We start from the raw sequence: 25,859 nt of genomic DNA on the forward strand, positions 1-25,859 counted from the left end.
AAAAAAATATCTTCAACCGCCACTTGCATATATTGAAATCAGAAGCAACTCTATACATAGAAACTAGATGCAAGTTATTCCTCACCATCTCAGTCACAGAACACCAAGATGCTAAGCAGCTTAAGTCTTACCACACTGAAAGATCATCCCAGTTTTAATGAAGTAACAATCAGGGCTACCTATAGCAAGTTGTTCGCATAAACAAGGAAGGCATATATATACATGCATAGATAAGAAAGCAATTTAAGGATTGCAAATCTTTTTCTCTGTTTTTTTTAAAAAGAGAAATTTTATTTCATAAAAAAACGGTACAGAAAAGTGGGCAAGTAATCCACCAATAACAGAAAGAAACAGAAAAACTAATACAGAGATCTACAACTATGAGTGGAAACCAATCCTAACACTGCAGCCTTCCACTCAAGCAAAATGTTTGAAAAGGATGTAATCCTAAAAATAGGATAAACAAAGCCCATAGCGTTGCCCAGTACTTTTCCTTTTCCCACGTCCGCCCACTTCGCATCTTCAAAAATCCGTTGATTTCTTTCCCACCATATAGCCCAAACAATAATAATGAATAGTATTATGAATAATAAATTTCACTCACTTTTCCTCATCTCAAAGGGTTGCAGCTGTCCTTGCCTTCCTTTGCCTTTGGGTTCCATCATTTTTGTGAGGAAGAAAAGATGTGATGGAAGGAAAGACTAGGGCTAAAGAAATTTATGAGGCAGGGTTGAGATGGATGACAGAATGGCAGGTGAGTGGTGAGTGTTTGAACAGATTTATAACTAACGACATAAAAATTCCACCAAAGTAATATACACTTGCAATATATTAGCCTAAGCCGTCTGTTCATTGTAAAATATTGTGTAGGGTATAAACAGTTAGTACCATTTCATCATGCTTCAATTTAGGCCATTTTGTCTAAATTGGCCATGTGTAAATCCATCATTCATGGGAAAATTTATACAGGTATATACTGAAACATCCAACTACTGTACGTTGATAAGGGCGCAACACCAAAAAAACATCTCTCATCAACATCCCTATAGTTGTACAAAGCATGCAAAATACATACAGCTCTAATGAGGTACCAGATGACCAAAATACACGCGAGTAGAAAACTATTCACACGTGCCTCTACCGTGTCATATTTCTCCATTTGTCCTTCAAATCAACCTGGACATAGTAACCTCAAAAGTCTTAGACATAATACACATTGATGGTGTATTGTTTGTAGAAATAAATTTATGTGCAAAGTTAAGAGCCATTGGAAAATTACAAAACTCACGTACCTCAGTTCTCTCTTCAAATATCTCACGGTAGCTATTCAAAATAAATTTCCAGTTTCCTGCGCCATACCTTCATTAAAAAGGATCACAATAATGAGACTCGAAATAATACATACTACTCACTAATATTAGATACTATGTATTCAGTCAATAGAAGCAGGACAGCTAGTAAGTAAGGTATGGGATCATATAATTATCTTCATATTATTAGTCATAATAGGTAACCATAGTAGTAAGTTTGAAAGAGATTGGTAGTAAGTTTGAAAGAGATTGGAAATACAAACAAACCTATTACCAATAATACCTACCCAATGACCATCTAAACCCAACCCAATAAATTATTCTTATTATTTTAGAAAAAAAAAAGGGAAATAAAAAGACCCATTTTAGAGGCAACAGCTAGAGAAAGGGGGCAACATACTTCTGTACACCAGTCCTTAAGGTGTCTTCTTCCAATAAGCTCCATCTCTTAGCTTTTCTTCTCTTAGTAAATCTCTTATTCTCATACTTCTTCAATGGAGAAACAGCATTCCTCTTTGGGCTAGGTAAGTAAAGCCTGCCTGGATCTTTCATTGCTCCTTGTGACGTATCTATTGAGTCATCCCACTGCAAAAACTCAACATGAAATACAAATTATAAGCAACCAGAACCACCAAATTGCAGGCCTATGGACAATAGTATGCACACAAATTTAGGCTATTATAATAGCACAAAAAGGACACGAACATAAATACCTCGTAAGTATGAGCAGTAGTATTACGTTCCATCAAGCTAGGTCGAGGGGCATTATTTTTATTGCTGGAAGACGGATTTCCAAGATTGACATCATCAGTTTGAACAGACTCAGTTCCTTTTCCCTGGTTGACTGGAGGATTTGGTACATCCTTTTCTTTTCCACTAGATTGGGGAACGGACACATTTCCAAGATTATCATTATGAGATTGAACAGGTCCAGCACCTATCTCGACAGAGAGATTTTCTGCCCCTACATTCACAGATTTCTTGGCCAAATCCAATCTTATGGTTTCAGCCACTCGTAAAGCATCCGGAAGTGGATCTGTCATTGGTCGAGGAGCATTATTCTTATTGCTGGAAGACGGATTTCCAAGATTGGCATCATCTGTTTGAACAGACTCAGTTCCTTTTCCCTGGTTGACAGGAGGAGTTGGTACATCCTTTTCTTTTCCACTAGATTGGGGAACAGACATATTTCCAAGATTATCATTATGAGATTGAACAGGTCCAGCACCCTTCTCAACAGAGAGATTTTCTGCCCCTGCATTCACAGATTTCATTGCCAAATCCAATCTTATGGTTTCAGCCACTCGTAAAGCATCTGGAAGTGGATCTGTCACTACTGCTTGTAGCTCCAAAATACTGGATCTAAGTGCTTCTTGTGCATTGCTAACTTCAGGGGTAGACAGGGAATCATATTTGCTATTTGATAAGTCTGTGCCCATATCTTCAGCGTCCCGAATCCTAACCGGTCCTCTAGTGCGCCTATGAGCAAGGTGCTTGTATCTAAGTCCCGTACTCCTCTGAATTTCTACAAGAAATAAAGAGGAAGAAAGCGAAATGTAATCATTTGAAACACAAACCCTGCAATAACTATATTAAGCAGGATAATACATTTAAATCTTCAGTTACAGGGGGTTGAGAGCTTGGCATAAGAGAGAAAAGGCTGTATATTTGGTAAAACAACCCCGAAACAGGTAAAGAACAACAGATAGCAGCCAGCTTGGAAATAAGGACTAAAACTCAGCAATACTTAAGATGATCAAGGTGCTTAAAAACCCAGATAAAACAATACAGAGCAACCTCTCAGCCTCCATGCACATAAAGTAATGTCACTTTACCTCTATCTCTGCTAACAAAAAAACGTACCTTTATCTTTCGTGGTTGGATCTAAACTGAGAACCAGTTCCCTATTCGTACTAGGCAAACCCACGCCTGTGGCATGAACCTGATCATCACCGAACCTGAGCACCTCTCTGTTCGTGAATCCAGAATCCATTTCATTCAAAACCAAATCCCGGCTCATAGTAGGTGGCATGCGCCTTGCCCCGACTTCCCGCAATTGGACCCCAGTCATCGGTTGTGGACCCGATTCAAACCCACAACTCCCATTAGCCTCATTCACCCTTTGCGCCTGCAATTCACACCCATCACCCAAATTAGTCCCATTCACTAGTTGTGCCTCCAATTCAGACTCACTACCCACATTAGTCGCATTAACAGTGTGCGCCTCCAATTCAGACCCATCACCCACATTAGCCCCACTCACCATTTGCACCTCCAGTACAGATTCACCAGCCGCATTAGTCCCATTTGTAGTTTGCAACTCCAACTGAGACCCATCCCCTGCATTAGTCTCATTAACCACTTCCTTCTCCAATTCAGACCCATCAACCGCATTAGTTCCACTAGCCATTTGCACATTACCCCCATTCTCCATTTGAGCTTCCAATTCAGACTCACCGCCAACATTAGCCCCATTCTCCATTTGAGCCTCCAATTCAGACTCACCCCCAACATCAGCCGCATTCGCCATTTGAGCCTCCAGTTCAGACCCATCACCGGCATTAGCCCCATTCTCCGTTTGTGCCTCCAATTCAGACCTATCACCCACATTTGCCCCATTCTTTGTTTGCGCCTCCGCTTCAGGCCCACCACCCACATTAGCCTCTTTCGCCACTGCAATCTGATCACCCTCCAAGTCGGCAACTTCCTTGGGCACATTCAATCTTACAGCCCAAGTAATAAACGGAGGTCCCATTAACGCCAAAGCTTCCTTCACATATACCGCAACCAATCTCAGCGCATCGTTCCTCGTGTTCATCCTTGACAACTTCTTCGACACTCTCAAATCCCAAACCCCCGCCTCGACCTCGTCCATTCTCTGCCTCAACTCGGCAGATATCAGCTGGCTCGTCTCTGACCGCTCCAAAGACCCAACCCTCCCTCTCCAAATCCGATCAACAGCCTCCAAGTACTTCCCGCTCGGCTTTCCCATGAGGCCCACCAAGAACTTGACCGTACACTCAGTGGCCACGGCAAAGTACGCGGCTTTCATGGAGTCCGTGGTCGCAATACCTTGGGTAAGATCCAAATCCTCGATCATTTCAAGCGTTTCTAGCATCGTTTCGCTGACCAAAGCGTCGTAAACATCGCACTCGATGGTTCGGAGGAGCACGGTCTTCTTCAAGCGATAGTCTTGGTCCGAGAATGGCGCAACTGCTAGGACTCTCTTGGCAATGCACTCCTTCTCGCGGTCTCGGATAAGGAGCTCGAGGACCCACCGGGAAACGTCGACGTCTGAGTCCATGAATGAGGCAACCGAAACCCTAATTCGTGAGAAGAAAATGAATTTCCGATATTGAAATTCGAGGTTCTGAAGCGCGCTGATTTAGCTTGTTTGGGATATTAGGTTTTCTAAGCGAAATTGGGAGCAACAGAAAGACGTTAGGGTTTAATGGACCGGGGATGATCATCAAACGACACTCTAATCTTTGAATTTGGGGCTATTTGTGAGGATGGTAGACGAATATTACTGTCTATAGTCTTTGAATTTGGGCTTCAATTTTGGGCCTTTAAACGTATTTGAGGCTTCTTTAAAGAATATTTTCTTGACCATACATTCAATCTTAATTTGACGTAAAAAATTATTCTAATTGATAGTCGAACAAAGGATGAAACTATCGTTTATAAAACTAGGTTATCAATTTGTATTATAAATTCAGAGTTAGTAAACCTATTCAAACATGATTTATTTTTTGCCTTTATTTTTCGAAGAAATTGAACTTTAAGTTGTTAGGTTGAGATTCAATTAATGAATAAATGAGAGTTTCTTGTATTGTTAAAGCGTGTTTTTATTTTTTTAAATGATAGAAGTTAACGCAATCTTCACTTGTTCTTGTTTTAACTTATCATTGTGGATGTCATGATTCACATTTTCGATATAGATTAATTAATGGCTTGGTTGCAACAAGTTTAGGCTTGAAAGTTAAACCCACCAAAATTGCAATTGGAATTGTAATCATGTGGTCATGGCACAGCAACAGAACGAGAATGAGGATGTCCTAACGAGAATTTAGTGAGAATTCGTGGCCTCAATAACATTTTCGATTAAATTTTATAATTATATAATCCTATAAACACAAATTAAAAATTTTAATTAACTAGAAAAATATACGATATTTCCATCCAATCACATTTTTCCATGTGAAAATTTTATCATGCGTAATAGAACGTAATTCATTGAAAATATAAAACAGTACTATCCGGTGATATGCAGGTTTTTCTTGTGTCCAACCAACCCTTCGGAATCCGAATAAACTTTAAACTAGGATGCGATGCGGCTCTCTGAAAAGTGGACCCGCGGGAATAGAAGGGATTGGGGGAAAATACATCCCTAGGTTAAAGCGGGCCAAACGAACAATTTAAAATCCCTTAAAGCACCCACAAGAAAGGATTAAATTCCCAGAATGTCCTGCCTATATATTGTGCTCCAACAAGTTGTTCGAGTTGCAAGACCCCCAGTCTGAGTAGAGAGAGAAAGAGCCATAGAAGTAGAACTGGGACAGCTCTTTTAGCTACATAGCCGACTCTGTACTCTGTCTCTCTCTTCTCTCTCTGTATATCTCATGGCTGGTTGCACTTTTTCTTCGGACGATATCGTAATCAAGTCTCCGAATGATAGACGATTATACAGATTAATCAAGCTCGAGAATGGCCTCTCTGCATTGCTTGTTCACGATCCTGAGATTTACCCAGAAGGGCCGCCTGAACACTCCAAGTTCCTTGAACACAGCGAAGCTGAAGAGGAGGAAGATGAGGATGAGGATGATGACGAGGATGGAGCGGAAGGGGAAGATAGTGAAGGAGAGGATGATGATGAAGAGGACGATGAAGAAGATGAAGAAGATGAAGAAGGAGAGGGCGGAAATGGTGAACTGAAAAAGAAGGGAAAGGGTGGTGCTTCTCAGACTAAGAAGGTTGGTCTATGATTTACATTGAAAATATGCATTGTCCATCTCGCATTGATTTATAAATATATTTATGTTCAAAACCCAGTTTATATAATCCGCAAAACATTGATGAAAATTGCTTATAAATAGGAAAGCAATATGACTTTTTTGTTTGCATGACTGATACCAAATAACTGGAACTTCAAGATCACTGCATGGTTGTCCAAGATTTGAACTTTTACTTGGTTACTGCTTTAAGATTCCACCATCCTTCTTTTTCTGCAATCTAATAGTTATCAAATAGTTCACATTTTCAAACAATTTTTTCACACAAAAGGATGAGTTGCCGAGCTTCCATAGTCCTAATTCCAAGTGGAACCTTTGCGTTGTTTTTGGTAATTCTATTTCCAAGTATAATTTCTGAGAATGACACTGATCTCTAATCTACTTAATGATATAATGTTTACCCAGCGCAGTTACAAGAATTTGATTTAATTGGATAAATAACAACATTTGATCGTCTTTGCAGGCAGCAGCAGCAATGTGCGTAGGCATAGGCAGCTTCTCTGACCCGTTCGAGGCACAGGGGCTTGCTCATTTTCTAGGTTTGTGTTACACATGCACAAATGGGTCATCAAGAGATGTACTGAATGTTGATGTCCAGGGATTACTAAATAACATGCTGAATGTTTTGCAGAACATATGCTCTTCATGGGGAGTACAGAGTTTCCAGATGAAAATGAGGTCTGTTTGTATATGAGTGTTCTTTTCCAATTTTTGGTGCTAGTTCAATTGGTTTTTATCATCTGGAGATGCACATGATCCTTTGTATTATTTATGATAAACGAGGTTTACTAAGAGACTGAGAGTATGTACATGGCAATAGTAAAGCCGCATGAATTTTTCCATACTATAGATTACGACATGGCATCTCAAGAATTATATTTACCCATCGTTTTGCAACAGCATCAGCCTGCTTGTTCTACGTATGTATGAGTGGGAGGACTTGTTAGTTCTTTTGCTTCCCACCTGCTTGCATATCTGTCAGGCTGTGTGGGACAACCAACTGAGTGTATGGTTGTGTCACTTGTGAACTATCTTTGTTTACATTTTTCTTCAACCTAAACTTGATGGGAATGGATGGCATTTTGGATAAAGCAAATGTCAGCTTTATCATAGTAATTGTGTGTAGTAGTTTTCATCTTTTTTTTTTTTTGGGCTCATAGTAAAATGACATTTAAAATTAATTTCTTTTACTTGTTTAGACATTTTTGTAAACTTCCACTTAAGTGGGAAGAATGTATGCTATCTTTGTGGCCACTTGTTTTTGACTCTTCTCTTTGCTAGTATGATAGTTATTTGTCCAAGCATGGAGGGTCATCAAATGCATACACAGAAGCAGAGCATACCTGCTACCATTTTGAAGTGAAACGGGAGTTTCTTAAGGGTGCGTTGAGAAGGTAAAGTCTGAGCTCTACATGTTTTGACTATCAATAGTTGAAGTTCTTGGTATTGAATACTTCTTTGGTCTATGAAGTGAGCCTGTAGTTTTTATTGATGCTGCCTGCAGTTGAAAAGATCTATTGTTGTCATATGAATGTTTCAAAATGTGGTATCGCTATAGGAACTGTGGTTTAAAACATTAAATTACCTTTTCGTTTAGTTATTTTTATATGTATGTGGTCCATATATGATAAGAATTATTACTTATTGGTACACTAACCATATCAAAAAAATGTTGGAATGGGATTGAGGTTTCCCTTTTGGATCTTTAAGATCCAACAATGTGTTCCTTTTGGTTCCTTGGCATCTGGCTCGCCATAATCTTTTCATTGAATTATAATCAAATGTATACAAATCCTTTCAAATTAATATACATGGTAATATGTTCTGTGCTCCATATATTCCTTTTGCAATATATTTAGCTAGTAGCATGTATGTGGCGCTTTGTCTGAAATTCTCAAGTTCTAAATTCATTTTAAATTTCTGTTTCGGCAACTTGGTTTATATTCATTTCGGCCCTTTATTTTATCAGATTTTCTCAGTTCTTTGTTTCACCCTTAGTGAAAAATGAAGCCATGGAGCGAGAGGTACAGGCTGTAGATTCAGGTGCTTGCAAGTCTTAACCGAGTTTATTAGTTTCTGTTTCTCCTTTTAAAAGCTTTCCCAGCTTTTTGCTTACAAGTTCTTATTGCTGAATGGTATTTTGTATTGTTGAAATAAATGGAATGCAGAGTTTAACCAGGCCTTGCAGAATGATTCTTGCCGCCTTGAACAACTCCAATGCCATACATCAACACCTGGTCACCCATTTAATAGGTTCTCTTGGGGTAAAACTTGAACCAATCTTCTCTCACTCTCCTCCTTTAGAAAGAAAAAAAATTGATTAATTTGTATGGAATTACATTTTATTTTATGTATGCATGAAAGGAAATAAGAAGAGCTTGGTTGATGCAATGGAAAAAGGGATCAACTTGCGTGAACAAATACTAAAATTGTACAGAGATTATTACCATGGTGGACTAATGAAGCTAGTTCTCATTGGTGGAGGTGAAATTTTCCCTTTCCTTTTCATCCCTTATTGATTTTCATTTTGTTTTGTTTATACCACCGTTTATCGAGGGTTGAATGTTGATTGACAAATATCATTCTTTGTATTGCCACATAGGTGTTTGAATGGAAGTAATGAAAGAGGTTCAATTTTACTTAGTTGATATCAATCAAATTGTAGCTTTTTGAAGTAATTACTTATCTATATGGGATTTCTGTTTTGTGGATGGTTCTGTTGGATTCTTTGAATTGGTAGAGGTTGATATCAGCATGCACAATTACATGTTAGAGTTTTGTCATTTGTGATGTTCTATTGGTGTTAGCAATGTTTTGGCAATTTCTATTGGTAGAAGAACTATTGTAGCAATGGAGATGGAATTATTGGTGCTGTTAGCTATACAGTGGTGCGGTGGTGCCATTGTTGATAGCTTTTAGTTTGATTAATGTACCCAAAAATTATGCATACAATTAACAAACCAAGTAGAATCAGTTATGCTGCTGATTTATGAAATCTAAGTGATATTAATTGTAATAGTTCTATTTGCTGCAGAATCTCTTGATGTACTTGAGGATTGGGTCGTGGAATTGTATGGTAATGTCAAAAAAGGTCCCCAAGTAAATCTGGAGTTCAAGGCGGAAGGTCCTATCTGGAAAGCTGGAAAACTTTATAGGCTAGAGGCTGTTAAAGATGTTCATATACTCAACTTAACATGGACATTTCCTTGTCTTCATCAAGACTATTTGAAGAAACCAGAAGATTATTTAGCTCATCTTCTTGGACACGGTAAAATGATTCATTATTTGCTAAATATATTTTAAGTATTGTTCCTCTGCAGAGTACAAAAAATGTATAATACAGAAGTTAGGTCTTGAATTGTTAGTTTACTTTTTTTGGGGGAAAACAGCAGTTATAACTCCTTAAAGTAGAGGTCTCTGGAAACTTTTATAGTAAGATCCAGTTTTGTTTCTTGTGAATGCTTATTATTTTTACCCTTCGAATGGTCTCTGTCCTTAATTTTCTTGCATTAGATTTTGTTGATTTTCCATGTCTACATTGCACATTATTTATTACGTTTCACTATGGGTTTAGCCAGCTGCACAGTGATAACTTGACCTTAAATTCTGAGCACTAAGTCATGGTTTTTCTAGAGGGCCGGGGAAGTTTGCATTTTTACCTCAAATCTAGAGGGTGGGCAACATCTCTGTCTGCTGGTGTTGGGGATGAAGGGATGCACCGATCTTCTGTGGCCTATGTCTTCCGCATGTCCATACACCTCACTGACTCTGGATTGGAAAAGGTAGCATCTCTCTTTCATATTTTTAGAGAATATTTTGGTATAAGATAACTTTAACTATCCCATCCCATATCTGAGTTTATATATATATATTTTTTATCATCTTGCAAACCTAGCCTAGTTTTGGTTTGCTATCCTAGGGAATTTGGGAAAACGTATGATTTCATAGATTCTCACCTTAATATTTTATATTTCTACTTGTGTAGTTACTGGAAAGCATCAGTTTGTTTTATCTTTATTACTTCTCATTTTCTGTATGTGATCCTTCTCTTGCAGATTTTCGAAATAATTGGCTTTGTCTATCAATACATTAAGTTACTGCGTAAAGTGTCTCCACAAGAATGGATATTTAGGGAACTCCAGGATATAGGGAACATGGAATTTAGATTTGCGGAGGAGCAGCCCCAGGATGATTATGCTGCAGAACTTGCAGGTTTTCTTTTGTTAGCAAAAATTCACATCTTTCCTTGGTCACTTTTTACCTGACTGAAATTATCCCCATATTCATGTCTTGTTTACTATTGTGAAATGTTCTCTGTTGCAGAAAATTTACTACTTTATCCAGCAGAAAATGTTATTTATGGGGACTATGTGTACAAGATTTGGGATGATGAACTGATAAAATATGTTCTTGGTTTCTTCACACCACAAAACATGAGAGTTGATGTGGTATCAAAGTCATCAATTAAGTCAGAAGGTAAATCTTATATGCGCTTTTATGCAAAGAAAAAAAGCAGAAAAAAGAGGAAGTATCTACTGCATCTTATTATATTGTTGTTCTTAATCTCATTTTAATATTGAAAAATTATAGGAAGTATCTAGCAGGTTTTTTTTAGTGCTATCCATCATATACTCATTATTTATGAGTACGAATGTAACGTAACCATGATTCATCTTTGTCCATTTTATATGTGAGAATTTTGACTTAAGCTCTACTCTCTTTAACTGTTTCAGATTTCCAGTGCGAGCCTTGGTTTGGCTCACATTATACTGAGGAAGATATATCCCCATCTTTAATGGATTTGTGGAAGGATCCTCCAGAAATTGATGTCTCATTGCATCTCCCCTCAAAGAACGAGTTTATTCCTTGTGATTTTTCCATCCGTTCTGATAACTCGTGTCTTGATCCTGCCAATATATCTTCTCCAAGGTGTATAATTGATGAACCATTAATTAAGTTCTGGTACAAGCTTGATAACACCTTTAAACTTCCGCGGGCAAATACATACTTCCGCATCAATCTGAAGAGTGGATATGCCAATTTGAAGAGTTGTGTTTTGACTGAATTATATATTCTCCTTCTTAAAGATGAGCTGAATGAGATTGTATATCAGGTTCCTGTCTTGTCCTTATAACTAATTATTTGCGCTTCAGTTTGTATGTCTGAGACTCTTTTGTACTTAAATATGTTTTAGGAGAACAGTACTTGCATTTAGTTCAGTTTTGAATCTCTCTGCAGTCTGTCCAAGTTTGTTCAGTAGAGGGACTTGGTTGTTACAGTGGCTTAGAGTATAGAATAGAAAATCGTTGTACGTAATTGTCCAAACAAAATATTTTTCTGTTAACTTTCCATTACGTAATCAGAAGCCACAAATGTGTTTTCTTATCCAAATCTTTTAAGACAAGGCTGCTTCCTTTCAATCTTCACTCTTCAAAAGTTTTAATTTTCTTAACAAATTTTCCCCATTTTAATCTCCTTAATATTTAGTAATTCAGTTGTAAAATTGTATATGGTTGCCAATGTCCCCGTCTTGCTTACCTCAGTTTTAGCACTAAAGAGACCAAGGCCTGTTTTCTAATGGTGTGTTTATTTAGTTGATGCTGTTTTCATTAAATAGGTCATCTTGTTCACAGTGACTAATCACCTTGTCTTTCCTAGCAAAGATGCTTTTAAATGTATACACTCGAGGAACTTTTTTTCTGTGTGCGCAGGCCAGTGTTGCCAAGCTGGAAACTTCTGTATCTTTGTTGAGTGACAAACTGGAGCTTAAGGTCTATGGTTTCAATAATAAGCTTCCAGCTCTCTTGTCCAAAGTTTTGGCAACAGCCAAAAGTTTCTTGCCAACAGATGATCGTTTTAAGGTATTTGTGTTGCCTTTAATTCCCATCACTCCATTCTATGTATGGTTTAAGTTTGATTTGTGTATAGATGGAATACCTTGCTGGTTTCTGGCTTGTCCATTTCTAAGTGATACTTTAACAGGTTGTTAAAGAAGATATGAAACGAACATTGAAGAACACCAATATGAAGCCTTTGAGTCACTCATCATACTTGAGGCTGCAAGTGCTGTGTCAGAGTTTCTATGATGTAGAGGAGAAGTTGCATGTTTTAAAGGAATTGTCTATATCTGATTTGAAGTCATTTATTCCCGAGCTTTGTTCCCAGGTATACTACACACTTGTCATGATGGATATTTGTTATAGGTTACTGTAGTCAATTCGTCAAACTCAACATCATCCTCCGGCCAGGTCTTTTTTCCAGAAAAAACCATGCTGTTCAGGCTTCACCTCCTATTCTTCCACTTTCATGTATAACTTGATAAGTGGAGAGTGGTATGATATAGTGAAAGAATTGGAGTCTCCCTGGCAAATGTGAATCAAATAGTTAATTTTGGACTTTCCTTCAAAAATGTTTTTCTATGTCGTTTTTAGAATTAGTTTACTTCAGCCATTCACTTACAGCTTACCTTCTCCTCATTATGTACAGCTATACATCGAGGGCCTTTGCCATGGCAATTTGTTCGAAGAAGAAGCAATTAGCCTGTCAAATATATTTAAAATGAATTTTTCCATCCAACCACTTCCTATCGAATTGAGGCATAAAGAACATGTTATTTGTCTTCCCCCTGGTGCTAACCTGACTAGAGATGCCAGTGTGAAGAATAAGTCGGATACGAACTCTGTGATTGAGGTAACTCGAAATGGATTAATTTTGTTTGGTTTTCCATAAATGAAGATGTAATTTCTTCTGTCTTATATGTTGATATTCTTCCCTTGGTTACTGCAGCTGTATTTTCAAATTGAGCAGGAAGTGGGCATTGAGTCCACCAGATTGAAAGCATTGATAGATCTTTTTGATGAAATTGTAGAGGAACCACTTTTCAATCAGCTAAGGTGATTTTATTTGTGGTTTAAACTATTACTTACACTAAAGAATATGAAACTGATAATAAATTTTATTTGGGGCGAGATTATATATATTTGAACAGATATTCATATAATTTTCTGTCTATTTCTGGAAATAGGACGAAGGAGCAGCTTGGATATGTTGTTGAGTGTAGCCCACGGGTAACATACCGTGTTTTTGGCTTTTGTTTCTGTGTTCAGTCGTCTGAGTACAACCCAATCTACTTACAAGGGAGAGTTGACAACTTTATAAATGGTCTGGAAGAATTGTTGGTAAGCAGTCAAGGTTCTTTCTAAATGCTGCTGCTAGTTTATGGTCTTCGCCACAATTTTTATTTTATAAAATTACATAAGCTTTATAATTATTGTGACCAAGATGACTTGCATATGGGATCTTGCAATTTGAGGTTCCGTATTGTTAGATGTATAAAGCAATTCTAGTTTGTGGAAAACTTCTCTCGGATCTGATATCATTGCATTATTTCTACTTCTGTTCGTGATTTAAGTTACATAATTATTGAGAATATATTGGCATTTGCAGGAAGGGCTTGATGGTGATTCATTTGAGAATTATAGAAGTGGGCTAATGGCTAAGCTATTGGAGAAAGATCCATCCCTCACATATGAAACCAATAGATATTGGAATCAGATTATTGATAAAAGGTGCTGTTGTCCTCTGTGGTTGGTCCAGATTACAATTCCAAATACTACATTTAAAGACAATTCTGTTATTTGAATGGGTTTCTTCTTTCTGTATATTGGTTCATTGGGATTTCTAATACTTTTGACTTGGTGCTCATTTTAACTCTACTAATTGTTTGATCTACAGGTATATATTTGACTTGTCAAAAAGGGAAGCCGAAGAACTCGGAAGCATTGACAAGGAGGATGTTATCAACTGGTACAAAATGTACTTACAACAATCATCTCCGAAGTGTCGTAGGCTTGCGATTCGCGTTTGGGGTTGCAACACTGACCGGAAAGAGGCAGAAGCACGATTGGAGTCTGTGCAAGTCATTGAAGACCCTGCTACCTTTAAGATGTCATCGAGGTTCTATCCTAGCATTTGTTGAAAATATGGACCAGCTTTGATTACTTGATAAAAATTGAACCGTTAGAAACGAAGGCCTCAGTTTTGACCGGGCTGTATGCAGGTCAATATGACCACCTGGAAGAGGAAAATGAAAATCAAGAATATTTACCATTATATTGGGATTATACATGCATTCATGTACAATTACATTCATTTCAATATTAATAAATTATTAATAAAGTGAATTTTGTGGTAAGAATCATTACCCTGGTTCTTCTGGCCTCTGGTAAATCCTGGACCCCTCAAAGCATACCAACAAGTCACTCCCAGAATGTTGGGTTTGAATCATTGCCCTTCCCCCTCAAAACATGTAACTAACATAAGAAGCTCAAGCATTATAACTGAAAAAAGAACTCAAAATAAAAAGGAATTGAAGTTCCATTTTGCCCCTTATTACAAAAACCAAGAAAAAAATACACCACGTTACAACAGCGCCACTCAGCTCGACAGCCACCCCCCACCCTCCCTCCTCTGGAACTCTCTCTCTTCAGCACGCCGTTCTGATGGGAAAGAGAGAAACAAAAAGGGCAAGAGAGAGAGAGGGAGTTAGTTCTAGGGTAGGGGTCCGGGAAGGAGGTGTCGGTGTCGGGAAAGCGGCTCTCGAGAGCCGTTGCCAGTGATGGTATTGGGAAGCTCCTGGCAATTTGAAAAGCAAAGTTTTTGTCTGAATGGGTAAAATGGTAACTTCAGATTTTGTTGGACTGAATTGAATAGAAGCACCTAAAAATAGTTTATTTGAGAAGATGACGGGAAAAAGTTCATCAAACCAAAGTTTGGAGAATCCTGAAAAACTATGTGCAATCTGCATGAAAGATTGCTAGTCCTGCCTGCAATATTCTCTTCCAATTACATTGCATTGCATGGGATTGCAGTGAAATACATTGCATGGGATTGCGTTGAATTACTCCAATGAGAGAGAGAGAGAGAGAGATTTAACCAGATGGCCCGTTGCACTTTCTCTTCGTTGGACGATATCGTAATAACGCCTCTGAATGATACACGATTATACAGACTAATTGAGCTCGAGAATGGCCTCACTGCATTGCTTTCCTTCTGAATGATTATTATATAGATTGTTTTCCATCTACACAGTGAGAAATTTTCCTTAAATTTTGAGCACTAAGTAATTGGTTTTCTAGAGGGCTGGGGAAGCTTGCATTTTTACTTCAAAGCTAGAGGGTGGGCAACATATTTGGCTGCTGCTGGTGTTGGCAGTGGATGTATTTACCGAACTTCTGTGGCTTATGTCTTCGAGGTGTCCATACGCCTCACTGATTCTGGATTGGAAAAGGTGTCATCTGTATTTTATCCTCTTAGAGAATCTTTTGATATAAGATAAATTTTATTATCCCATTGATGAGTTTTTATGAACCTACCTTACTTTTGGATTTCCTTTCCTAGAGAGTTTGGGAGAACTTGATGATTTCATAGATTCTCACCTTAATATTTTCTACTGGCATAGTTACTAACTTTGGAGCAAAGCAAAGTACCTTCATTACATTTCATTTTCTATATGCAATGCTTATCTTGCAGATGTTCGACATAATTGGGATTGTCTATCAATACATTAAGTTACTGCGTCAAGTGTCTCCACAAGAATGGATATTTAGGGAACTCCAGGATATTGGAAACATGGAATTTAAATTCACAGAGGAAGAGCACCAGAATGTTTATGCTTCACGACTTTCCGGTTATCTTTTGTTATTGAAACTGCACATCTTTCCTTGCTCATGTTTTGCCTGACCTAAAGTATCCCTGCTCCATAAGTTTTCTTTTTTAGAATATCTATATATATATATATATATATATATTGGCCAAAAGGTTATCTCCATATTCATCTTGTGTTTACTATTGTGAAATTTTCTATTGCAGAAAATTTACTACTTTATCCAGCAGAATATATAAATTATGGCAGCTTTGCGTACGAGATTTGGGATGAGGAATTGAAATTGATGTCTCATTGCATCCGTTCTAATATTATAATAGTACAGCCGCGCGGCTATACTCTGGCAATATATTCTAATATTATAATAGTACGGCCGCCCGGCTATACGCTGGCAATATATTCTAATATTATAATAGTACAGCCGCCCGGCTATACGCTGGCAATATATTCTAATATTATAATTAGTATAGCCGCGCGGCTATACTCTGGCAATATATTCTAATATTATAATAGTACAGCCGCCCGGCTATTCACTTGTAAAATATTATAATATTTTAATTAGTATAGCCGCTTGGCTATACCGTTGCAATATATTATAACTGAAGGGGACTCCGTACAGATATGTACGAATTGGGGATTTGGGGCGGGTTTTTGGATAGCCACCGACCAGGACGGGAAAGGAATTCTTCAAAAATGCTTACCGGAAATAGGGGCAGGCACCGGGAACGGAAACACGTACCGACTCCGAATCAGCTGGTTGCCATCCCTACTAACATTAGAAGCTCAAGAATTATAACTGAAATGGAAAGGACTCGAAACAAAAAGGAAATGAAATTCCCATTTTGCTCCTTAATACAAAAACCAAGAGCAAAGACTCCACATCACAACCCCGCCAGAGCTTTCCATGCCGGCGGCTCCTCTGATGCCCGCACCTTCCCGCCCCGGGAATTCTCTTTCTCTCTCTTCGGCACACCGTTCTGATGGGACTGAGAGAGAAACGAAAAGGGCAAGAGAGAGATGGCCGCTCGCAAGAGCTGAAGCTAGCGGTGGTTTTGGAAAGCGCTGCCAATTTTAAAAGCAGAGGCTATTTCCCTCTAGTTTTTGTCTGAACGGGTAAAATGGAAACTTCAAACTTTGCTGGGTTGAAATAGGACCTAAAGATAGTATGTTTGAGAAGATGACCGGCAAATGTGCACCACTCACACCAAAGCTTGGAGAATCGACGTTGTGAAAAAAATATTCCAATCCGCATGAAAGTGCTTTTTCTGGATGCAATATTCAACGTCCTGAAAAAAAACCAACTCAAATTTTATCTTCGAGTTACATTGCATTGAATTAGCCTGATGGGCCGTTGCACTTTCTCGTCGGACAATATCGTAATAACTCCTCCGAATGATATACGATCATACAGACTAATTGAGCTCGAGAATGGCCTCACGGCATTGCTCGTTCACGATCCTGAAATTTACCCAGAAGGGCCACCTGAACAAGCTGAAGAAGAATTAGAGGAAGATGAGGGCGGCGAGGATGGAGAGGCAGAGGAACACAGGGAAGGAGAGGTTGAAGAGAACGGTGTAGGAGATGAAGATGATGAACAACCGGAAGGTGGAGACGGTGAACTGAGAAGGAAGAGAAAGGGAAAGGGAGGTGCTTCCCAGACCAAGAGAAAGGGAAAGGGAGATGCTTCCCAAACCAAGAAGGTTGGTCTATGATTTACATTGAAATTCTGCAATGCTCATCATTCGCATTGAAGTTTATTTATTTATTTATTTATTGAAAACCCAGTTGGAGAAACTTGATAAAATATGCATTTATTTTATGAAAATTGCTTTTGAGTAGGAAAATAATATTACTTTGTGTTTGCATCACTAATTCCCAATTAGAGGAACTTCAAGATCACTGCTTTAAGATTCCAGCATCATTCTTTTTCTTACAATTAAATAGTTTCTACTTTCATACAATGTTTCATAGGCTCATGATTCCAATTTCCAAGTGGAGCTTCTCATGTACGCTGCTTGTCTTTTTATAAACTTTTTGCGTTGTTTGTGGTCATTCTATTTCCAAGCATACGTACTGAGAATGACATTGATCTTCAATCTACTTAATGATCAGAGTCATGTCTACTCAGCTCAGTTACAAGAATTTGATTTAATTGGATAACTAAAGATGCTTGATCATCTTTGTAGGCAGCTGCAGCAATGTCCATAGGAATAGGCAGCTTCTCTGACCCGATCGAGGCACAGGGACTTGCGCATTTTCTTGGTGTGTGTTATGTCTGCACACATTCTTCATCAAAGGATGTACTGAATGTTGATGTGCAGACACTACTAACAAATTGAAAGTTTTGCAGAACACATGCTTTTCATGGGGAGTACAGAGTTTCCGGATGAAAATGAGGTCTGTTTGTCATCAAGCTTCTTCATTTTTCCTCTTTTTTTGGTGCCAGTTAACTTGGGTTTGATGTGTAAGTCGTTAGGAGATGCAATTGATCCTTGACATCATTTATCAGAAATGAGGTTTACTGAGAGTACGTACATGGAAATACTTAACCCGAATGAACTTTTCGTCTCTAGAGATTACTACATGGCATCTGATGACTTATACATGGCATCCCCATCGTTTACTACATTGCATCTCATGTCTTCTATGTATATATGTCCGGGAGGACTTGCTTGTTCTTTTGCTGCCAACCTGCTTGCAAATGTGTCGTGCTGTGTGGAACAACTCAGTGTACACTGTACGGTAGTGTCACTGGTGAATGATTTTAATTTACATTTTTCTTCGATCTATACCTGATGGGAACAGAAACCCTTTTGGATAAATCAAATGTCAACCTTTTATCTTTGTAATTGTGTCTGGTAGCTGTTATCTTGTTTTCGGCTCATTGGTTAATAGTCAAATGATATCTAGTATTAATTTGTTTTCCTTGGTATGCTGTGTGTGTAGCCACTTGGTTTTTACTCTTTTCTTTGCTAGTATGATAGTTACTTGTCCAAGCATGGAGGGTCATCAAATGCATACACAGAAGCAGAGCATACCTGCTACCATTTTGAAGTGAAACAGGACTTTCTTAAGGGTGCGTTGAGAAGGTAAAGTCTGAGCTCCACATGTTTTGAATATCAATAACTGAAGTCCTTGGTATTGAATATATTTTTATGGTCAATAAAGGAAGGCTGTAGTTTTATTGGTTCTTCCTGCATTGGCTTTGAATTTTGTATTGCCTCGGCATTTGTAGTTGAAAAATATCTATGATCGTCCTACTTATGTTCCGAAACAAATGTGATATGACTATACTGCAGATTAAAAAATTAAGTTACTTTGCATTTATATTTTTTCTTATATATACGTGCTGACTACTTGATAAGGATATTACTTATTGGTGCACTAACCGTATCTTGGAATGGAAATGAGGTTTCCCCTTTTGATCCTTAAGATCCAACAAAGTGTTTCTTTTGTGTTCCTCAATATCTGGCTTGCCATAAACTTTTCATTGAGTTATGATCAAAGGTATATAAATCGCTTGAAATTAGAATACATGGTAAAATGCTCTGTGCTCCATATATTCCTAGAGCAATATATTTAGCTAATAGCATGTATGTTTCCCTTTGTATGAAATTTCTGTATTTGTATTCATTTCGGCTCTTTATCTTATCAGATTTTCTCAGTTCTTTGTTTCCCCCCTAGTGAAAATTGAAGCCATGGAGTGAGAGGTACAGGCTGTAGATTCAGGTGCTTGCAAGTCTTAACCAAGTTTATTAGTTTCTGTTTTTCCTTTAAAAAGTTTTCCCAGTTTTGCTTACAAGTTCTTATTACTGAACGGTATTCTTTATTGTTGAAAAAAATAATTTTGGAATGCAGAATTTAACCAGGTTTTGCAGAATGAGTCTTGCCGCCTTGAACAATTTCACTGCCATACAGCCGCACCTGGTCACCCATTTAATAAGTTCTTTTGGGGTAAAACTTGAATCCATTGTTGTATTTTTTTCCCTTCTCTCTCTCTCTCTCTCTCTCTCTCTCTCTCTCAGTTACAAAAAAGATTCTATTCGTATGAAACTACATTTGGTTTTATGCATGCATGAAAGGAAATAAGAAGAGCTTGGTTGATGCAATGGAAAATGGGATCAACTTGCGCGAACGAATACTAAAATTGTACAGAGATTATTACCATGGTGGACTGATGAAGCTAGTTGTCATTGGTGGAGGTGAAATTTTATTCTTTCCTTTCATTTCAGTTTTGCTCTCTATTGGGTTTTGCTTTCTTTTTTGTTTAAGCCTTGTTTTTGAGGGGTTGAATGTTGATAAATATTATTGGATATGTCTTGTACCACGTAGCGTGCTGGAATGGAAGTAATGAAGTAGTTCCAGTTTGACTTGATTTCTATCCAATTGCAGGTTTTAGAAGGATTTACTAATCTACTTGGCCTTCAGGGTTTCTGTTTTATGGATGATTATATCGGATTATTTGAATTGGTAGAGGTTGATATTGGTGTACACAATTACACATTTGAATTTTGTCATTTGTGATGTTCTATCGGTGATGGTGATATTCTGGCAATATTTATTGGTGCGAATGACTAGTGGCAATGGAGAAGGAATTACTGTTGCTATCAACTATTAAGTGGTCTGGTGGTGCCATTGTTGATATCTTGTAGTTTTGATTGCTGTATCAAATAAAAAAATACATTCATGTTTAATCATTTATGCATACAATCAACAAACCAAGAAGAATCTTTCATTCTGCTGATTTATCAAATCTATGTTAATTGTAATAGCTGTAATTGTTCCTGCAGAATCTCTTGATATACTTGAGGATTGGGTTGTGGAGTTGTTTAGTAATGTCAAAAAAGGTCCCCAAGAAAAGCTGCAGTTCAAGGCAGAAGGCCCTATCTGGAAAGCTGGAAAACTTTACAGGCTAGAGCCTGTTAGAGATTTTCATATGCTCTACTTGACATGGACACTTCCATGTCTTCATCAAGAATATTTGAAGAAACCAGAAGATTATTTAGCTCATCTCCTTGGACACGGTAATGATTCATTACTAGCTAATTTATGTTAATTATTATTCCTCTGCAGACCACAAAGCATCGTTAGTACAGGCAAAAGCAGCAGTTATAACTCCTTAAAGTAGAGGTCTCTGGAGACTTTGATTTTACAATTTGGTTTTGTTTTATTTTAAGAAGGGAGCTTGAATGCTTCAGTTCTTCTGTCACTTACATTCTAAATGATTATTTTTTCCTCTGGAATGGTCTCTGTTCTTACTTTTCATGCATCATATTTTGTTGCTTTTGTATGTCATGCACATTGCATAAACAATATTACATTTCACACCGGGTTTAGTTATCTAGATTGTTTTCCAGCTACACAGTGAGAAACTTACCTTAATTTTGAGCACTAATTAAGTTATGTGTTTTTCAGAGGGCCGGGGAAGTTTGCATTTTTACCTCAAAGCTAGAGGGTGGGCAACATATTTGGCTGCTGGTGGTGGCGGTGGATGTATTTACCAAACTTCTGTGGCTTATATCTTCAACATGACCATACGCCTCACTGATTCTGGATTGGAAAAGGTGTCATCTCTATTTTATCCTCCTAGAGAATATTTTGGTATAAGATAACTTTGATTGTCCCACTGATGAATTTTTCTATCATCTTGGGAACCTACCTTAGTTTTGGATTTCCTTTCCTAGAGAGTTTGGGAGAACTTGACGATTTCATAGATTCTTACCTTTATATTTTCCACATGTATAAACTGGAAAGCATCAGTAACTTTGGAGCAAAGTTTGCTTTTATCTTTATTACTTCACATTTTCTATACATGGTCTTATCTTGTAGATGTTTGACGTAATTGGCATTGTGTATCAATACATTAAGTTACTGCATCAAGTGTCTCCACAAGAATGGATATTTAGGGAACTCCAGGATATTGGAAATATGGAATTTAAATTCTCAGAGGAACTGGCCCAGGATTCTTATGCTTCAGGACTTGCAGGTTTTCTTTTGTTAGCGAAAGTGCACATCTTTCCTTGGTCATGTTTTTCCTGACTTAAAGTATCCGTGCTCCATAAGTTTTCTTTTTTAGAATGTCTATTTCTTTTTTGGCCAAAGGATATCACCATATTCATCTCTTGTTTACTATTGTAAAATTTTCTATGTTGCAAGAAGTTTACTATTTTATCCAGCAAAATATATAATTTATGGTGGCTATGCATACGAGAGTTGGGATGAGGAATTGATAAAACATGTTCTTGGTTTCTTCACACCAGATAACATGAGGGTTGATTTGGTATCAAAGTCCTCAATTAAGTCAGAAGGTAAATCTTTTATGCCCTTTTATGCCCAAAAAAGAAGAAGAAAAAAGAAAAAGAAAAAAAGAAAAAAAGGGAGGAAGGATGCTTGTTGTCCATCTAACTGCATCTTATTATTTAGGGAATATTATAGGAAGTGTCTCTAGTAGGTTTTCTGGTAACATCCCTTATATTCCCATTAGGGGTTTAACTGTTTCAGATTTCCAGTGCGAGCCTTGGTTTGGGTCAAAATATACTGAGGAGGATATATCTCCTTCTTTGATGGATTTGTGGAAGGATCCTCTAGAAATTGATGTCTCATTGCACCTCCCTTCTAAAAACGAGTTCATTCCTTTTGATTTTTCCATCCGTTCCGATAACTCGTGTCATGATCCTGCAAATATATCTTCCCCAAGATGTATAATTGATGAACCATTAATGAAGCTCTGGTACAAGCTTGATACTACTTTTAAGCTTCCGCGGGTAAATACATACTTCCGCCTCAGTCTGAAGGGTGGATGTGCTAATCTGAGGAATTCTATTTTGATGGAACTATATGGTCGCCTTCTTAGAGATGAGCTGAATGAGATTATATATCAGGTGCATGTCATGTCCTTCATAACTAATTAGTTTGTGGTTCAGTTTGGATGGCTCTTTTGTACTTAAATACGTTTTAGGGGAACACACTTGCATTTAGTTCAGTTCTGAATCTCTCTGCAGTCTGCGTCCAAGTTTGTTCAGGAGAAGGACTTGGATTTTATAGTGGCTTACAATAGTACAGCCTAGCAATTGGATGTACGTAATGGTCCAAACAAAATATCTTCTATTAACTTCTCATTATGTGAATCAGAAACTACATTGTGTTTTCTTATCCAAATCTTCTTAAGAGCGGGCGGTCTTTCTGTTCAAAAGTTTTAAATTTCTTAACAAACTTCCCTCATTTTAATCTTCTCGATATTTAGTAATTCAGTTGTAAGATTATAAGTCATGCTAGAAGCGCCCCTTGTCTTGCTTAGCTCAGTTTTGAGCACTAAAGAGCCATTTGACCAAGGCCTTTCTTTTAAGAGTGACCTATTCAATTGATGCTGTATTCATCCATGTAGATCATTTTTCTCTCAGTGACTTAGCAACCTAGTTCTTCATAGCAAAGATGTTTTTGGAATGCATACATGAGCGGAACCTTTGGTCTGTGGATGCAGGCACTGCTTGCCAATCTGGAAGCTTATGTAGGTCCGGTTGGTGAAAAACTGGAGATCAAGGTCAGTGGTTTCAACGATAAGCTTCCAGCTCTCTTATCAAAAATCTTGGCCACAGTCAAAAAAAATTTTGCCAACCGATGATCGCTTGAAGGTATGTCACTCCACTCTATGCCTTCCTAGTTCCAGCTTGTCCACCCCTAAGTACACTTTAACAGGTTATTAAAGAAAATATGAAGCGAAGGATAAAGAACACGAATATGAATCCTCTGGTGCACACATCATACTTGAGACTGCAAGTTCTGTTGCAGACTTTCTATGATCCAGATGACAAGTTGCATGTTTTAGACGAATTGTCTATTTCTGATTTGAATTCATTTATTCCGGAGCTTTGGTCCCAGGTACACACTGGACACATATATGTTATGATGAATATTTGTTATAGTTTACTTCGGTCACATTCATCAAACTCAACATCATCCTCCAGCCATTAGAAAATCATGCCGTTCAGGCTTCTTGACCTCCTATTCTTCCTCCTTCACATGTAATTTGATAAGTGGAGAGTGGTATGATATTGTGAAAGAGTCGGAGAGGTGGCTTCCAAGTGTCAATCAAATAATTAATCTTGCAATGTTCTTTAACAATATTTTCTATATTGCTTTTGGAATTAGTTTGATTCAGGCATTTGCTTACAGCTTACCTTCTCCTCAATATGGACAGGTATTCATTGAGGGCCTTTGCCATGGCAATATGTTAGAAGAAGAAGCAATTAGCCTTTCAAATATATTCAAAATGAATTTTCCGTACAACCACTTCCTACCGAATTGTGGCATAGAGAACGTGTTCTTTGTCTTCCTCCTGGTGCTAACCTGGTCAGAGATGCCAGTGTGAAGAACAAGTCGGAAACAAACTCTGTAACTGAGGTAACTCAAAATGGGCTAATTTTGTTTGGTTTTTCATGTATAAAGATGTACTTTGTTCATCTTATGTATGTTGATATTCTTCCCATGGTTTTGGTTTCATCTTGCAGCTGCATTTTCAAATTAAGCAGGACGTGTTGACCACAATGAACGGAGTGATAGATCTTTTGATTGCAATTATATGGGAACCACTTTTCAATCAGCTAAGGTGATTCGGTTTGATGCTTACTTAAACTTTCTAACTATTATTTGGGTCAAGATGATACATTCAAAATATATGTATATACATTCATATAATTGTGACGGCTGTCTATTTATTGAAATAGGACGAAGGAGCAGCTTGGATATATTGTTGAGTGTGGCCCACGGATAACATACCGTGTTTTTGGCTTTATTTTCTATGTTCAGTCGTCTGAGTACAGCCCAGTCTACTTACAAGAGAGAATTGACAACTTTATAAATGGTCTGGAAGAATTGTTGGTAAGCAGTCAGCTTCTAGATGCCGCTAGTTCATGATTTAAGTTACATCATTGTTGTTTCTGCATTCTGGTGTCAGAGTTAGTTATTGAGAAACTGTTGGCATTTGCAGGAAGGGATTGATGATGATTTGTTTGAAAATTATAGAAGTGGGCTAATGGCTGGCCTATTGGAGAAAGATCTATCCCTCACTTGTGAAACCGATAGATTTTGGTGTGAGATTGTTGGAAAAAGGTGACGTCGTCCTTGTAATTCCAAAGACTGCATTTAGAAAGATCATAAATTGCTTCTTTGCGATTTCTAATCCTTGTGAGTGGAAGCTCATTCTTCCAACTCTAACAATTGCTGGCCTTCAGGTATATGTTTGACTTTGCTGCAGAGGAAGCAGAAGAGCTCAAAACCATTCACAAGGAGGATGTTATCAACTGGTACAGAACATATCTACAACAATCATTGCCCAAGTGTCGTAGACTTGCGACTCGGGTTTGGGGTTGCAACACTGACCCGAAAGAGGCTGAAGCGCGATTGGAGTCGATGAAAGTCATCGAAGACCCTGCAACCTTCAAGATGTCATCTACGTTCTACCCCAGCCTCTTTTGAAAATATAGACCAGCTTTGATTATCTTTGTCAAAAACTAAACCATTAGAAACAATGAAGCCTCAGTTTGGAGCAGGTGCATTCATTCATTCATTCATTTGAATAAGATTCATAAATTGGTAATAAAGTGAAAATTTTAATTCTCTGTCAAAGCATCCCAGCATGAGGGTCAATATCAAGAAATGGGATGAAGCAAAATAAAGTTAAGAGGGTATATTTGGTCAAAATTTTCTAAAGTTTTGGTTTGAAATGCACATGGTAGGGTTTTAGGTAACATGATTGCGATGCATCATGGAGGGTCCAGATTTTCTTATTTTGCCCTACCAAAATCTGACATGGAAGCCTATATATCCTCTTACCAAGAAACTCAAAAGACAAGTCCTTGTGAAGGCCACTTTCAA

The 25,859-nt window shown here is 37.8% G+C and overlaps 2 protein-coding genes and 1 pseudogene across 4 annotated transcripts; 2 read left to right on the forward strand and 1 right to left on the reverse strand.

Annotated features, from left to right (window-relative positions):
• Positions 1–829: 829 nt before the first annotated feature.
• LOC117632569 lies at positions 830–4,801 on the reverse strand. 2 transcript variants are annotated; one of them, XM_034366095.1, is made up of 6 exons: positions 3,574–4,801; positions 3,174–3,438; positions 2,024–2,835; positions 1,711–1,895; positions 1,293–1,359; positions 830–1,176 (listed from the first exon to the last, which is right to left on the reverse strand). In XM_034366095.1, the coding sequence occupies exons 1-6, from the start codon at positions 4,612–4,614 to the stop codon at positions 1,138–1,140; spliced, it is 2,409 nt and encodes an 802-aa protein (XP_034221986.1). In that variant the 5' UTR covers positions 4,615–4,801; the 3' UTR covers positions 830–1,137. The 2 variants fall into 2 exon arrangements, with proteins under 2 accessions (XP_034221986.1, XP_034221985.1); XM_034366094.1 differs by having other exon boundaries at positions 3,174–4,801.
• A 1,029-nt stretch (positions 4,802–5,830) lies between these two features.
• LOC117632102 (nardilysin-like) lies at positions 5,831–14,522 on the forward strand. 2 transcript variants are annotated; one of them, XM_034365500.1, is made up of 19 exons: positions 5,831–6,283; positions 6,786–6,861; positions 6,954–7,000; positions 7,604–7,716; positions 8,292–8,365; positions 8,491–8,586; positions 8,687–8,806; positions 9,357–9,590; positions 9,956–10,104; positions 10,378–10,534; positions 10,646–10,798; positions 11,056–11,435; positions 12,034–12,183; positions 12,305–12,487; positions 12,809–13,012; positions 13,109–13,215; positions 13,347–13,500; positions 13,769–13,890; positions 14,057–14,522. In XM_034365500.1, exons 1-19 carry the CDS (start codon positions 5,933–5,935, stop codon positions 14,298–14,300), a joined length of 3,114 nt encoding a protein of 1,037 aa, XP_034221391.1. In that variant the 5' UTR covers positions 5,831–5,932; the 3' UTR covers positions 14,301–14,522. The 2 variants fall into 2 exon arrangements, with proteins under 2 accessions (XP_034221391.1, XP_034221392.1); XM_034365501.1 differs by lacking the exons at positions 5,831–6,283; positions 6,786–6,861 and having other exon boundaries at positions 7,612–7,716.
• A 2,105-nt stretch (positions 14,523–16,627) lies between these two features.
• LOC117632637 lies at positions 16,628–25,601 on the forward strand (annotated as a pseudogene).
• Positions 25,602–25,859: the final 258 nt, after the last annotated feature.

The sequence above is a fragment of the Prunus dulcis genome, chromosome 6, assembly GCF_902201215.1.
Source record: "Prunus dulcis chromosome 6, ALMONDv2, whole genome shotgun sequence".
NCBI lineage: Eukaryota > Viridiplantae > Streptophyta > Magnoliopsida > Rosales > Rosaceae > Prunus > Prunus dulcis.

What these genes read in the sequence shown, in the direction of transcription:
- LOC117632102 (XM_034365500.1), top strand. Translation starts at nt 5,933, where the DNA reads ATGGCTGGTTGCACTTTTTCTTCGGACGATATCGTAATCAAGTCTCCG. An exon ending in TTATGCTGCAGAACTTGCAG is followed by an intron (nt 10,535 to 10,645) that starts GTTTTCTTTTGT and finishes TCTCTGTTGCAG; the next exon opens with AAAATTTACTACTTTATCCA. An exon ending in ATACGAACTCTGTGATTGAG is followed by an intron (nt 13,013 to 13,108) that starts GTAACTCGAAAT and finishes TGGTTACTGCAG; the next exon opens with CTGTATTTTCAAATTGAGCA.
- LOC117632569 (XM_034366094.1), bottom strand. Translation starts at nt 4,614, where the DNA reads ATGGACTCAGACGTCGACGTTTCCCGGTGGGTCCTCGAGCTCCTTATC. An exon ending in TTAAGGACTGGTGTACAGAA is followed by an intron (nt 1,360 to 1,710) that starts GTATGTTGCCCC and finishes TTTTTAATGAAG; the next exon opens with GTATGGCGCAGGAAACTGGA. An exon ending in TATTTGAAGAGAGAACTGAG is followed by an intron (nt 1,177 to 1,292) that starts GTACGTGAGTTT and finishes TACTATGTCCAG; the next exon opens with GTTGATTTGAAGGACAAATG.